Source organism: Canis aureus, chromosome 5 (genome assembly GCF_053574225.1).
Source record: "Canis aureus isolate CA01 chromosome 5, VMU_Caureus_v.1.0, whole genome shotgun sequence".
In the NCBI taxonomy this organism is placed as follows: Eukaryota; Metazoa; Chordata; class Mammalia; order Carnivora; family Canidae; genus Canis; species Canis aureus.
In genome coordinates, this window is record NC_135615.1 from 56,114,719 (window position 1) to 56,126,862 (window position 12,144).

General features: G+C 42.3%; 2 protein-coding genes across 8 annotated transcripts in view; one reads left to right on the forward strand and one right to left on the reverse strand.

Annotated features, from left to right (window-relative positions):
- Window positions 1-9,624, reverse strand: part of MRPS27 (mitochondrial ribosomal protein S27) — an 88,086-nt gene extending 78,462 nt beyond the window's left edge. Inside the window, exons 1-3 of one of the 5 annotated variants that reach the window (XM_077898122.1) lie at window positions 9,492-9,595; window positions 7,520-7,655; window positions 2,741-2,818 (exon numbers count right to left, since the gene is read on the reverse strand). In XM_077898122.1, coding sequence (XP_077754248.1) covers window positions 2,741-2,818; window positions 7,520-7,552 — 111 coding nt within the window. In that variant the 5' untranslated portion in view covers window positions 7,553-7,655; window positions 9,492-9,595. Of the gene's footprint in view, window positions 1-2,740; window positions 2,819-7,519; window positions 7,656-9,047; window positions 9,237-9,491 lie in introns of those variants that run through there. The other 4 variants (XM_077898123.1, XM_077898121.1, XM_077898125.1 and 1 more) reach the window with 4 other exon arrangements.
- Window positions 9,625-9,661: 37 nt separating this feature from the next.
- PTCD2 (pentatricopeptide repeat domain 2) overlaps window positions 9,662-12,144 on the forward strand; it is a 30,995-nt gene continuing 28,512 nt past the window's right edge. The window contains exons 1-2 of one of the 3 annotated variants that reach the window (XM_077898126.1): window positions 9,662-9,791; window positions 10,852-10,944. In XM_077898126.1, the coding sequence (XP_077754252.1) occupies window positions 9,680-9,791; window positions 10,852-10,944 (205 nt within the window). In that variant the 5' untranslated portion in view covers window positions 9,662-9,679. Of the gene's footprint in view, window positions 9,792-10,019; window positions 10,054-10,851; window positions 10,945-12,144 lie in introns of those variants that run through there. The other 2 variants (XM_077898127.1, XM_077898128.1) reach the window with 2 other exon arrangements.

Sequence of the window (12,144 nt, forward strand, 5' to 3'; positions counted from 1 at the left end):
CTATACAAAGGTTCTGTAAACTTGCCCCATAATAACAAAGAGCTGACTATATCCTATACCAAGGCAATAAATATAATGGTCTTTTCTAGTTTCCCTTTCATACCTAGGAGAGTGTTAACAATAGTTTTCCTGAAATTCTTCATTTTCTTCTCTGCTTTTCCATATCACTTTTCTTACAGTTCATACACAGCATGTTAGAACAAGCTTTGCAAAATAATTAAGGTAGTTCATGTTGGTTTCATCACCAGAATGGTGGTTGCCAAAAGCAGTACTATTGGCCCCACAGGGCAGTCAGAAATATGCAGTTCTTTTTGACTGTCAAAACGGCTGCAGTGATTACTGAGTGAGCCGAAGACAGAAAAATGAGATAACCTGCAGTGCAGACACTGTCCAACACATCAAAACATTGTTCCTGTTGGGAGCCAGAGTCTTTGGCATAGAAGGCTGATACAAATATGGCCTAGAGAAGGCAAGAAGAACTCTGTGGGGATAACTGGAATTGGAGGTTTCAGCGTGAACTCCTTATGTGTAAAATATGTACACATAAGCTTATGTGCATGGATGTGCACATATGTTTATGTGGCTATGTATTCTTATTTTCCCTAGCTCTATCCACTGAAGAGGCCAAGCAAAAATTCCACAGTAGCAAGAGAAGAGCTAGTACACAGATCTTTGTTCCTAATACCATTCCTTACTAAAAGGAACCAGGACTCCTTAGAGAAATAGTTGATTCCAGCGCTAGAGCAGGAAAAGTACACGATGGAATACTGGGAGTCAGGTTGACAGGGCTTCTACTAACCAACTTTGGAACAATTCAACCACCAAAATAACAAGGATGGTAATGAATCATTAAAAGAAAAAGAAGAATCCACAAACCACAGAACCATACTGACGATAAACAGAGAAAGACAGAAATGGTAGGAAACAGAGGGCTCTTACTTACATTAGAATACTGAGTATTAATTAATAAATGTGGAGGTATTAACAGAATTGGAAAACCATCATTTTTGCAACCACCATAGTAAAGACTGATTCAGGCAAGAAGTTAAATGGATATCAAATATAGGAGGGAAATTTTTGACAAGAACAGTGGCATGATGTTACATACAGTATCTCCTCACAAATTGCCTGTCACAAGGGAGAAAAACATTAACTCTTCAGTGGAAAAACCAGACATGTGATGGGGTGATCAAAGTAAACCCCCAGTGAGGGCAGATGGACATTGGCTGTCCTCAGATGAGAGGACATCCTGAGAAGGACACAACATTACTGACAATATTCTGGCCAGGGGAACCTTCCTTGAATCTAATTATGAAGAAATAGAAGACAAATCCCAAAAGAAGAATATTCTATTAAAAAAAGGGACTGGATCCTTAAAAACATGTCAGGTAGTATACACCAAAGCACTCAGCTTAACGGGCTATAACATAGGTTATAACCTCTCAAATGGTTTTTTTTTGTTTTTGTTTTTGTTTTTTTTTTTAAAGTGTATGTAGAGAATGAGAAAGCAAAAACAAAAGGGTCTTTGACCTGGTGAATCTGGGCAAAGAGCATATAGATGCTCTTTGTATTTTTTACAACCTTTTGTAAGTTTAAAACTATTTACAAATAGTTTAAATATTTGTCCCACATATTATGGCATCTATGACATGGCAGGCATTCACATTTACATTAAAAAAATCAACCTGTTGATAATAGAACTCACTCCATTTAACAAAGAAACAAAGTACTTTTTTGGGCAAAATTTGAATATAAGCTGAAATTTCCATAGATGCAACTACCATGTAAACTGAAGGCAGCACTTTGATTTGTTCAGAACTTTACCAAGCATTGTTCACCATTTTGTGAATAAAGCCGTGTCACTTATAATAATGCCACACCTGGAATTGGACTTTGCCAGTATACCACATCTATACCCATCTACATTTCTATCTACTCACAGTGATTCTACATTTCAGTGCAAGCATATACTTACCTTCAGATTCTCCACAGCTCTGCTTGCTTGGTTAGTCCCTGCCTACGTAGCTATTCTAAGACACACAAACCAATTTTGCTCTTGCATTAACATCATTGGGGAGAAAATGCTGAGTTCTTTCAAACTTCTACCCCACTACAAGCTAGCCATTACAGACAACTACAAAAGAATGTCCTCCTCGTTCTCCCTCCCCCCAGTTATTAGAAAAATCCATAAACACAGGGGGACATTACTCTTTAACATAAGTCCAAAAAAGCAGAGAAAAAAATCTGGGGGAGAATATTAGATCAGCACTGGAATTGATCAAAAAATTACAGTAGTCCCATAAAACTATCACCAACTGACTTTATCAATGTCCTCATGATATTACATATAATGTGTGTGTGTGTGTGTGTATATATATATATATATGAAGTATTCACATTTCTACAAAGTGCTCACAGGGTCTGTGATTTTGTTTAGGCCTTGTTATTTTAAAGATTTTATTTATTTTAGAGAGAGAACGGGGGTGGGGGGAGGGAGAGGGAAAGAGAATCTAAAGCAGACTCCACGCTAAGTGTGGAGCCAGACATGGGGCTTGATCTCACGACACAGAGATCATGACCTGAACTGAAACAAAAAATCAGAGTCAATCCTTAACAGATTCAGCCACCCAGGTGCCCCTAGGGCTTGTTATTTTAGGGGAAAAAAAAAAAGGCTGCTATCTGCATAACATCTGATAAACATATATAACCTGACATATATAACAGCCCAATAGGTACGTACCCAGGTGACAATGTTCTTTTTCTCTTGCTTCCCATTTGTGGCTGTCCACGTACGCTGCAGAAAGCAGGCCTCTTTTACCTGAGGGAAAAGTCATTTATCAATAGGAGTGGCCTCACAACAGGTTTATTTTGTATATGTCTTATTAAATATACTTTTGTCATATTTTCAAGGTACTAGATTATTACATAAAGATTCTAGTATGATAGTATAACCTATATTGCACAGTTCATGACAGTGTGCATTCAACCTCTAATAAGTAGAAGCACAGAAACTGAAAATTTCAAAAATGTTATGGGTAAGAATGCTGGTAATTTTGTTCCTGTAATTTTAGGACTAGAAGACATTTGTTGGCCCTAAGCCCTAGAACTTCTTAGAACCCAAATACTTGCCGAACTGTTGCTTAACTCATTAATAGAATGCTTTATAATTAGTTAGTTCAGAAAAACATTTCCATCTGACTTAGATCAGCATATTCATCCTTCATACAAACCAAAGAATATCTTAACCAATAACCAACCACCCTACTGGTAAATTAGAGAAACATAACAAGCCAGCGTTGAGGTAACTCATTAGATGGCATATCTGCATTCTTAGCACCTGGCACAATAATTGGCATATGGCAATGCTCAATAAACACGAGCTCAAGGAATGATTGAGAAAGAACTAGCAGCAACTTAACCAAAACTAGCACCCTTCGTGTTTCAAAGGGCACCATTAAGAAAGTGAAAGAACAGGGATGCCTGGGCGGCTCAGCGGTGAGCATCTGCCTTGGGCCCAGGGTGTGATCCTAGAGTCCCACTCAGGCTCCCTGCACAGAGCCTGCTTCTCTCTCTGCCTTTGTCTCTGTGTCTCTCATGAATAAATAAAAAAATAAAATCTTAAGAAAAAAAAAAAGTGAAAGGACAACTCAGAATGGAGAAAATATCTGCAAGTCACTTACCTGATAAGGGACTTGTATCCAGAATATGTAAATTGCCCTTACAACTCTAAACAGACAACCCACTGAAGAATAATGGGCAAAGGATTTGAATGGACATTTCTTAAAAATAAAAACCCACACACAAATGGCCGAGTGCATGGAAAAATGTTTAATATAATTTATCAGGGAAATGCAAAATACACTGAAATACCACTGATACTCACTAGAATGACTATAATAAAAAAGGTAGTAAGAGCTACTGATAGGGATGTAGAGAAACCGGAAGCCTCATATATAGTAGGTGACAATGTAAAATGGTGCAGCCACTTTGGAAGTTTGGCAGCTCCTCAAAATGTTAACATGAGTCACCGTTCAACTCAGTAATCTCACACCTAGGTAATAGACCCAGGAGAAATGAAATCACATATCCACACAAAAATTGGTATACAAATGGTCATAGCAGTATTATTCATAATAGCCAAAAGTGAAAATAATACAAATATCAAATAATAAAAAGATAAACAAAATGTGATATAGTCTGATGACAGAGTATCATTTGGCAATAAAAAGAAATGAGGTATGAACTTGGATGAACCTTGAAAACTTTACGCTAAGTCAAAAAGCCAGTCATAAAAAGTCACATATCACATAACTCTATTTATATGAAATGTCCCTAACAGGCAAATTCAAAGAAACAGCAGATTAGTGATTGCCTAGAACTGGAGCGGAAGGTGTCAGGAAAGCTTGTAGGAGTGACTGTTAATGAGTATGAGGGGTTTTTTGAGGTGGTAAAAATGTGCTAAATTGACTGTGGTGAGGACTATACAACACTGTGTGTGTGTGTGTGTGTGTATATATATATATAAAGAAAACCCACTGGGGACGCCTGGGGGGCTCATCAGTTGGGTGTCTGCCTTTGGCTCAGGGTGTGATCTTGGGGTCTGGGATTGGGTCCTGCATTGGGCGCCTTGTGGGGACTCAGCTTCTCCCTCTGCCTGTGTCTCTCACGAATAAATACATAAAATCTTAAAAAAAAAAAAAAAAGAAAACCCACAGCATTGAATTTTTGAAATAGGTGAATTGTACCTTAATAAAACTGTTTAAGAGGGAAAAAAAGGGAAGGAATGGCTGGTAAGTTTCTCAAGGTCACACACAGATCATAACTTGGGAGCTGACTATAATATTTGCATGCTGTTATTATTCTCTATCCGTCTTCCGACTAAAATAAACAAAAATAAACACACCTGTGTGAGTTTATATACAAACCAATCCCTCCCTTACCTTAATTACAGGTCAAACCTTTACTAGAATAATATGCTAAATTTGAAGTGTAAAGCTTAAGCAATGAACAATAATATGAAAAAGCTTCCAAAGACTGTCTCAAAGATACTTTTAAAGAAATAATAACTATTAAAAAGTGCCTGCACTTCAAGTGGATTATCCAAAAAAAAAAAAAAAAAAGATGTTTTGGTATAATACATTTTTATAGGAACATATTTTCATGTATTTTTTTCAAAGCACACATTTTTCATAGAAACAATGTTATGAACTGTTACATTCCTAGATGTGCCAAGAAAGATGAATAAAATCCCATGGCATTAGCTGTGTAGTTGTGCAACAGGTCAGGAGTGGGAGACCTGAGATTTGGTCTGAACTTTACCAGCTGGTAGAAAACTAGGGATTCTGCAGTTGGAAATGAAGACCTGAACTTAGTAATAGTTCACGTCCCTGCATGTTCTTACACAGAGCCAAAAGAATAAATTCAACTAACCCATTCATAATTTATAGCAGCATTTCTATACAAACTGGATTCCAATTTCTAAAACCAGGAAGGTCTCTCCTTTCTGTGGGAAACAGGAGCAGCTCTTCTGTATGTGACCATAAGCTAAGGACTATTAAGCTGTAAACTTCAGGGTATCAGTGACTTACTCTCTATTATTATTTCCTATTCTGTATTTCTTCTTCTGGCATATGCCTCTAGCATAAGAAATCACCCCTTCCTCTTCTGGAGTCAGAAAAGACAATGATGTTGGTCAATGTTCAAAGAGTTTTGAATTGGGATTCAAGCAGGGGAAGCAATGGTGGAGAAAGACGGGAATCCAAGGATGCCCTTTGGGTACAGTTGTTCACAGGGATCACATGAACGGAAAAAAAATAGGAGACCACTAAATCTACAAAAGGTAAGCCCAGCACCCTTTATATACATGAACTTTTTAATATTTGCTTTACAAAAAAAAGTAACCAGTAATCACTTTCCACTTCCATTGAGTGTAGAAGAAAAGGATATGGGTTTAAGGCTGAAGAAATTTGGCAAATGGAAAATTTTCCTAGACCAATGGAAACCAATCATAGATGTAGGAAAAAGTGGCAAAGTCTAGCGGGCAGAGTAATGACCCTCCAAAAGATAGCCATGTCTTAATCTCCAGAACCTCTGCCTATGTTAGGGTACATAGCTAAAGGGGATTGAGGTTAGATACGATTAAGATCACCAAATCAGCTGATCTTAAAATGAAGGGATTGTACTGGGTCATCCAGGTGAGCCCAATGTAATCATTGTAATCATTGATTACAATGGGGTGAGACAGGTCGTGTGATATGTGGAGAATGGAGTGATGGAAGGCCTTGACTTGCTCATGTTGAAGATGTTTAAAAAAGGGGAGTATCAGCCAAGAAATGCAAGTGGTCTCTCGAAGAGGGAAAAGACAAGGAAGCAGATTTTCCCCTTTAGAGATTCCTGAAGGAAACCTCTTTCAACACTTTGATTTTAGAAGACCCTATGTTGGGCTTCTGACCTACAGAACTGTATGATAATACTTGGTTAAACCACCTAATTTGTGGTAATCTATGACAACAGCAATAGGAAATTACTATACCTTAACAAAGACAAACATTCCATTTCTGTAAACTTTTTAAAACAAGAGGTTTATCATTCTGATACTTCACAAATGACATCACTTAGAAATATCTGCATTTCCATATAGTAGGTGGAAAGTCTTTATATCAACATTAGAATTAAAGATTTCCCATCAAGTCAGACAATGTTAAATTGGGTGAACAATGGTTAAGTGGAAAACATAAGCCAGTTTCCCAAACTTTAATGCGTACGTGAACCTTGATAAAATGAAGGTTCTGACTCAGCAGGTCTTCAGGGGGGACAGAGATTCTGTATTTCTAATCATGTTCCACGTGATATGTTGATCTTCACATTGAAGTGGATAAAACAACAACTCCCTCACAGGTTTAGGTCCATGAGCCTGATTAGTCCCACTCTGCATATGCCGCCCAACAGTACATATAAACCTTGCTTGAACTTGCTTATCCTTCAGCCAGTTAGCTTTGGGGGAGCCATAGTCTTTTAGATAATTCTCCACCATAAAAAGAGATATTCTCTCTCTTTAATTAAGATACCTGTGAGGACAAGAATGTCAAAGTTTAGTGAAAAGTGATAGGCTCTATCGATATACTAATTTTATAGTCACTTTGACCTTCAGACCAATGTCCCCAAACATGTTTTCCATCCAGAGAAAAGCAGCGATTGTCGATACAGATACACTTTAGAAAGTTGGAAAGTCTTAAGCAGGAATCCTTACCTAACTAATGTTATGAAACGTGGCCAAGTTGCAGTCTCTGAGTCTTTTTCATCGTAAAATAGAGAAATGGTGCCTACCCTGTATCACAGCTCAAATGAGGGCATGTTAAATGCCTACTTGGACGTTCACTATGTAATAGGTCCCAACAGCTTTCCTTTCTCTACTCTCTTCGTATTATCTAAAGCACTTCTCTAGGTTGTACCAAGTACATTCTTCCCTTTCTTATCCTGTAATGGCTCAAGATGTTTTGTTGACTTGAAAGTCAATCACCTTATCTGCATTCTCCAATCCTGGGTGATCCATAACGCACTATCCTGCATACTTTTATTGCTTGTCTTCAGCTTCCAGTTCCTGATTACAAGACTTCTTTCTTCTACGGTCTAACTCAGGGCTTACTCAGTAGAACCTAATGATGGAAATGTTTAATTCTGAGCGGTGCAAGGGGAGCCAGTAACCACAGGTCTTTGCTGAACACCTAAAATGTGGTTAGGATACCTAAAACACTATTTCTTTACGTTTAATTCCAATCGCCACATAGCTCGTAGCTACCACAGCAGGTGTAATGGATTATAGGTTTACCAGTTTAACAAAATGCTAGCGGAAAATTCTTTCAATTCACCGTTACCTAATATCCACTCCCTTGCTAGAATGACTGCCCCAAACACTATGCAACCATGAGAGTCTCTCTGATAAACAATTCAAGGTCTTGTAAAAATTTACTAAGTTTAAAAAGCATTTACTAAGAGCCATAAGTAAACATTCTAGCAATTAGGCACAGCAGCTAATTCTTACCCAGATGCCAGGTCCTGCATGTAACACTTTCCAACGTGTGGCACTAAACATTTTCACCTGCTAGGTCAACTGGTTAATCCTCATAAAACCTGGTGGCCAACAACGAGGCTTCGTGTCGATATTTAATAGCTGTTCCTAAAGCCTTGTGAACAGTGTACTTTTTTTTTTTTTTTTAAGATTTTATTTATTCATGAGAGACAGAGAGTGAGAGGCAGAGACCCAGGCAGAGGGAAAAGCAGGCTCCAAGGCAGGCGCCCAATCACTGAGCTATCTGGGCTGCCCCTACGTGTTGGTTTCTAACAGGAGCTGGAGAAGGTATGCTGGAAAGAGCAGATAACAGGCGCTGGAAACATCAGTTGTGATTACTGCATTTTAGTCCTATAATCCTGTACACGATTTATCTTGTATAAATGTCCATTTTTTTCCCCGACGTCTGTCAACAGATCCGTTTAAAAACCTTTTGAGTGAGGCGCCCTTTACTCAAATATCTTAGCCCAGTCGATCCTTGAATAATACCACATTGCACGGGTCCACTTATACAGATTTCCCCCCCAATCAATCCAGTCTTATAAATGTAATTCCCTATAAGGTTTTGATAACCCTTCCTAATATAGGCTACAACTACATAAAACATGTGTTGATGGACTTGTGGGTAAGGTCAACAGGAGGCTTGAGTTTTGGGGTGGAGTGGCGGGGTCAAAACTTAAACACAGGGGACACCTGGGTGGCTCAGTGGTTGAGCATCTGCCTTCATCCCAGGTCGTGACCCCGGGGTCCTGGGATCGAGTCCCACATCGGGCTCCCTGCATGGAGCCTGCTTCTCCCTCTGCCTGTTTCATGAATAAATATTTTTTTTTAAATCTTTTTATTTTTTATTTTTTATTTTTATTTTTTTTAATTTAAATCTTTTTAAAAACAAAGACTTCAGCACAACTTTTCAGCTGCCTGGGGTCCTGCCTTAACCGCTGAGAGGTCTAAGGTTCACCTGCGCCTTAGAGATAGGTACCTGTCGGCTGGATACAGAGCAAGGTCACTGAAAGGTTGTGCCTCGGGCCACCACGTAGTGGGAAATCAGTTCTGAAACGCTTATCCTACGCGGAGCCCGAAGGTCTCCCCAAGTCTGCGGAGGTAAGGAGTCACCCTAGGCCACCCCCCAAGGCCCCGAAGCGGGGAGGGGGGCACGTCCTAGCTCTGCGGCGGGCAGCGAAGAGATGGCCGCCCTGATGCAAAGCCCTGCAGGTCACCTGCAAGAGCGCGGGCGCCACGGCCTCACTGCGCACACCTCACAGGTAAGGGGACGGGCCCGAGGCCTCCCTTCCTCCCCCGCGTCACCCAACGCTCCAGCCACGAGATCCCGGAAGAACTTCCCGCGCTGTCGAGAGCCCGCAGCTTCCCGTCGCTTAAAGGAAGAGTCTCAAGGTGCCTACTAAAGGGGGCACCTGCCACCCACCTGCCAGGGAGCGCGAAGGCAGAGGCACGTTCCGGGCCAGAAGGAAGCCGCGCCACACTATGGGCGCCGCCATCTTGGAGCGAGTCCCTCCCCCTGCCCCTCCCCCGGCGGCCGCGCAGGAAGGGGTGTGGTCACGCGCCGACGCCCCGCCCCCTCGCGGCTCCCGTAGTTGGCGCGGCCCGGACAGCATGGCGGCCGTGGCTCGGCTGCCGGAGCGCGGGCTGCTGCGGGCGCTGCGCGGCTCGGTGCTTCCCGGGGCGGGAGGCTCCGGCTCCGCGGGCTGCCGCTGCCCGCTCGGAGGTATCCCCGGACTCTGGTGGGGACGGGAGGGAAGAGAGACGGGCGCCTCCGCAGCCGTGGCTGGTGGGCTGGAGCCGCGCCCCCGTCGCCCCCAGTGTGCTTGGCGGGCCGGGGGCGGCCGGGCGGGGGCCTCGACCTGGGCGCCGTCGTGGCCGCCGTTGCCGGGAAGCCCCACCCCCCGCCGGGTCTGGGAGCCGAGGCCTTCGACTGCGAGCTCGGGACCCCGGCCCTGCTGCCGCTCATATCCGAAGGACCTCGCGCGGTCAGCTCTCTTCGTTTGTAAAATTGCCCCTGTTTACTAAGCTTTATGGAAAAAACGTGAATGTGCCGGCGAGGGGAGGGGGTAATAGTTGGCGCTGGAGCGGCAGGGTCCCGGCGGCCTCCAGGCTTCCCGCCGTGAGCCGGTTACAGCCCTGCGGGAGGGGGTCTCTAAGTGGGCGGGGCGGAGCCTCCTAAAGAAACAATGTATCTCTTCTACTTAGAGCTGCGGTCGGCGACTTCCGAGACCCCTTGAGGATTGAGGATGCCGACCGGCCTGTTCCGAGGGGCTGTAGCTCCTCACTTCCCTACTGGGCAGAACCAGGAGGGCCGGGGCGGGGGCGGGGGAGGGGGTGGGTCACACTCCGCGGTGGGCTTTGCTTCCGCCAGCCCGGATAAACCAAAACGAGATATGCCGGTTTGACATTTAAGCCGTGACCTTTCGTGGTGGGTTTGGTTTGTTTTTTAATTTATTTTATTTTTTAATTTTTTTTAGCCCCTTGCGATCCCATAACTAGACGGGGAATGTACATTTATGTTTCACCTCCCAGGTTCCTCTCCACCCATCTCCATACAGTAAATCAGTAGCTCCTTTCTTAGGCGCAAACGCACCTTGCTGAGAATCGGAATTCTCCGGCAGCCTAGAGATGCACACTTTCCCACCCGCGCGACCCTATTGGTAGCTGTCCAGTGGGAATATTCGTATTGACTGAAGATCAGAAAGGGAGTCAAGTTCTACTCCTGTTCGTGGAGTGTGAGACCACAAAAAAAATGGTTTTACTTTTTTTCTTTAATTTTTTAGCTAAAAGATACCTACTTACGGATAATACTGTGAAGTTAAAAGAATTTCAGCATAAGAAGGTGGCTATTGCATCTCATCTTCCTGGAACCAAAGGTAACTGAATCTGTTTTGTTAGTTGTTTCGGTGATGTGTACTTCAAGTTTTTTTCTGTCTTAGTCCCTATTCAGTGTCTTTCGGTGAATAGGGACTTGTGTCTGAGAAAAAATTGACAGGGTTTATTCTTCATTTCATAGTCTACCCTTCAGTGTGCTTTTTTTCCCCCCTTTTAAAGATTTTATTTATTCATGAGAGACACACAGAGAGAGGGAGAAAGCATGGGACTTGATCCCGGGACCCCGGGGTCACAACCTGAGCCAAAGGCAGATGCTCAACCGCTGGGCCACCAGGCGTCCCTCAATGTGCTTTTCATCTCACTTTCTACTACTGCAGACTCTACAGCTCTCCTTTTGCCACTTTTCCCAGGATCCTAAAGAAATGCTAAAATTAGTGTTGGAACCAGTCCTCTCTAGATCCATGCCACCCAAACTCAGGGTCAGGGATCAGCAGCGACTGGGAGTTTCCTAGAAATGCCAAACTTGAAGTCTCAGACTGTTAATAATCCTGAGAACTGCTCAATATGATTAGCTTTCACATTTTTGATGCACCTCTGAGTCAAAGGTACGTTTTACATAGTATCTCCAGTATATACTACGTGTCTATATACTAGTGAAATACAGTGGAACAACACTGTCCAGTGTGTGATGCATTTTTTTAATATTTGAGAGGGAGTGAGGGTGGGGGAGAGAGAGAGATAGAGGGAGAGAGAGAACCTCAAGTGAGTTCCTTGCTGAGTGTGGAGCCTGACACAGGGCTCGCTTGATCCAGTGACCCTGAGATCCTGACCTTACCAGAAATCAAGAGTTGGAAGCTGAACCAAGTTACCCAGGTGCCCCCTATGATGCATTTTCATATTTTTCTACTCTGCTGAAAAAGTCAATAGGCTAAAAACATTTTTTTTTTTTTAGATTATCAAAATATTAGTCATTGTTGAGCCTCAGTGATAGACACATGAGAGCATAATGTCCTCTCTCTATTTTTGGATATGTTTGAACATTTTTATTACAAATAGCTGAAAACACACCACCATGCTAGGTCTTAATTCCTTTCAGCATCTGAGAAATATTGATGAGTTCATTCCCTCTCTCCTTCACATTTTTTCCAGTACTTTAATTTCTTTATGAACATAGCAAGACTCTCTCTCTTGAAATAAATTTAGTTTGTCCCAACTGGCCTTTTCAAATCTCCTTCCTCTCA